The sequence below is a fragment of the Penaeus monodon genome, chromosome 24 (assembly GCF_015228065.2).
Source record: "Penaeus monodon isolate SGIC_2016 chromosome 24, NSTDA_Pmon_1, whole genome shotgun sequence".
In the NCBI taxonomy this organism is placed as follows: domain Eukaryota; kingdom Metazoa; phylum Arthropoda; class Malacostraca; order Decapoda; family Penaeidae; genus Penaeus; species Penaeus monodon.
Window position 1 is genome coordinate 10,118,124 of NC_051409.1, and position 385 is coordinate 10,118,508.

At 37.4% G+C, this 385-nt stretch overlaps 1 protein-coding gene across 1 annotated transcript in view; it reads left to right on the forward strand.

The window, feature by feature from the left end:
• The window catches only part of LOC119588556, a gene marked incomplete at both ends in the record, with an annotated part of 4,196 nt that overhangs the window by 1,766 nt on the left and 2,045 nt on the right, over positions 1-385 (forward strand). The window contains 1 exon segment of the mRNA XM_037937196.1: positions 241-385. Within this exon segment, the coding sequence (XP_037793124.1) occupies positions 241-385 (145 nt within the window).

The window sequence follows — 385 nt, forward strand, 5'->3', positions numbered from 1 at the left end:
ACTGGTCTGGTGTAGGAGATCCCTTGTCTGCTTTAAATGTTGTTGTCTTAATGGGATTGAAACCCATTACCTGGAGATATGGTTTAAGATGAAATACAAGAAAAGATGTTACAATGAAAATTCTTGTGTAGCAATATAGGAAGGCAGAGGTTTTTATGATAGTAATATGTGAATAGGATGAATGTTTTGTGATATTTTAAAGAAGTGTGGACAGATTTATATTTAGTTTTGCCCCTACAGCCATTATCACCAAAGGCAGAAGAGGAAATGAGAAGAGCCAAAGCTGCTTTGTGCATAGATGAGGAAGTCGACCTGCAAAGCATTCTTGAGGAAATGGCTGAGAAAAATAAGGAGATGGAGAAGAGTGAAGATGGGTCAAAGGATA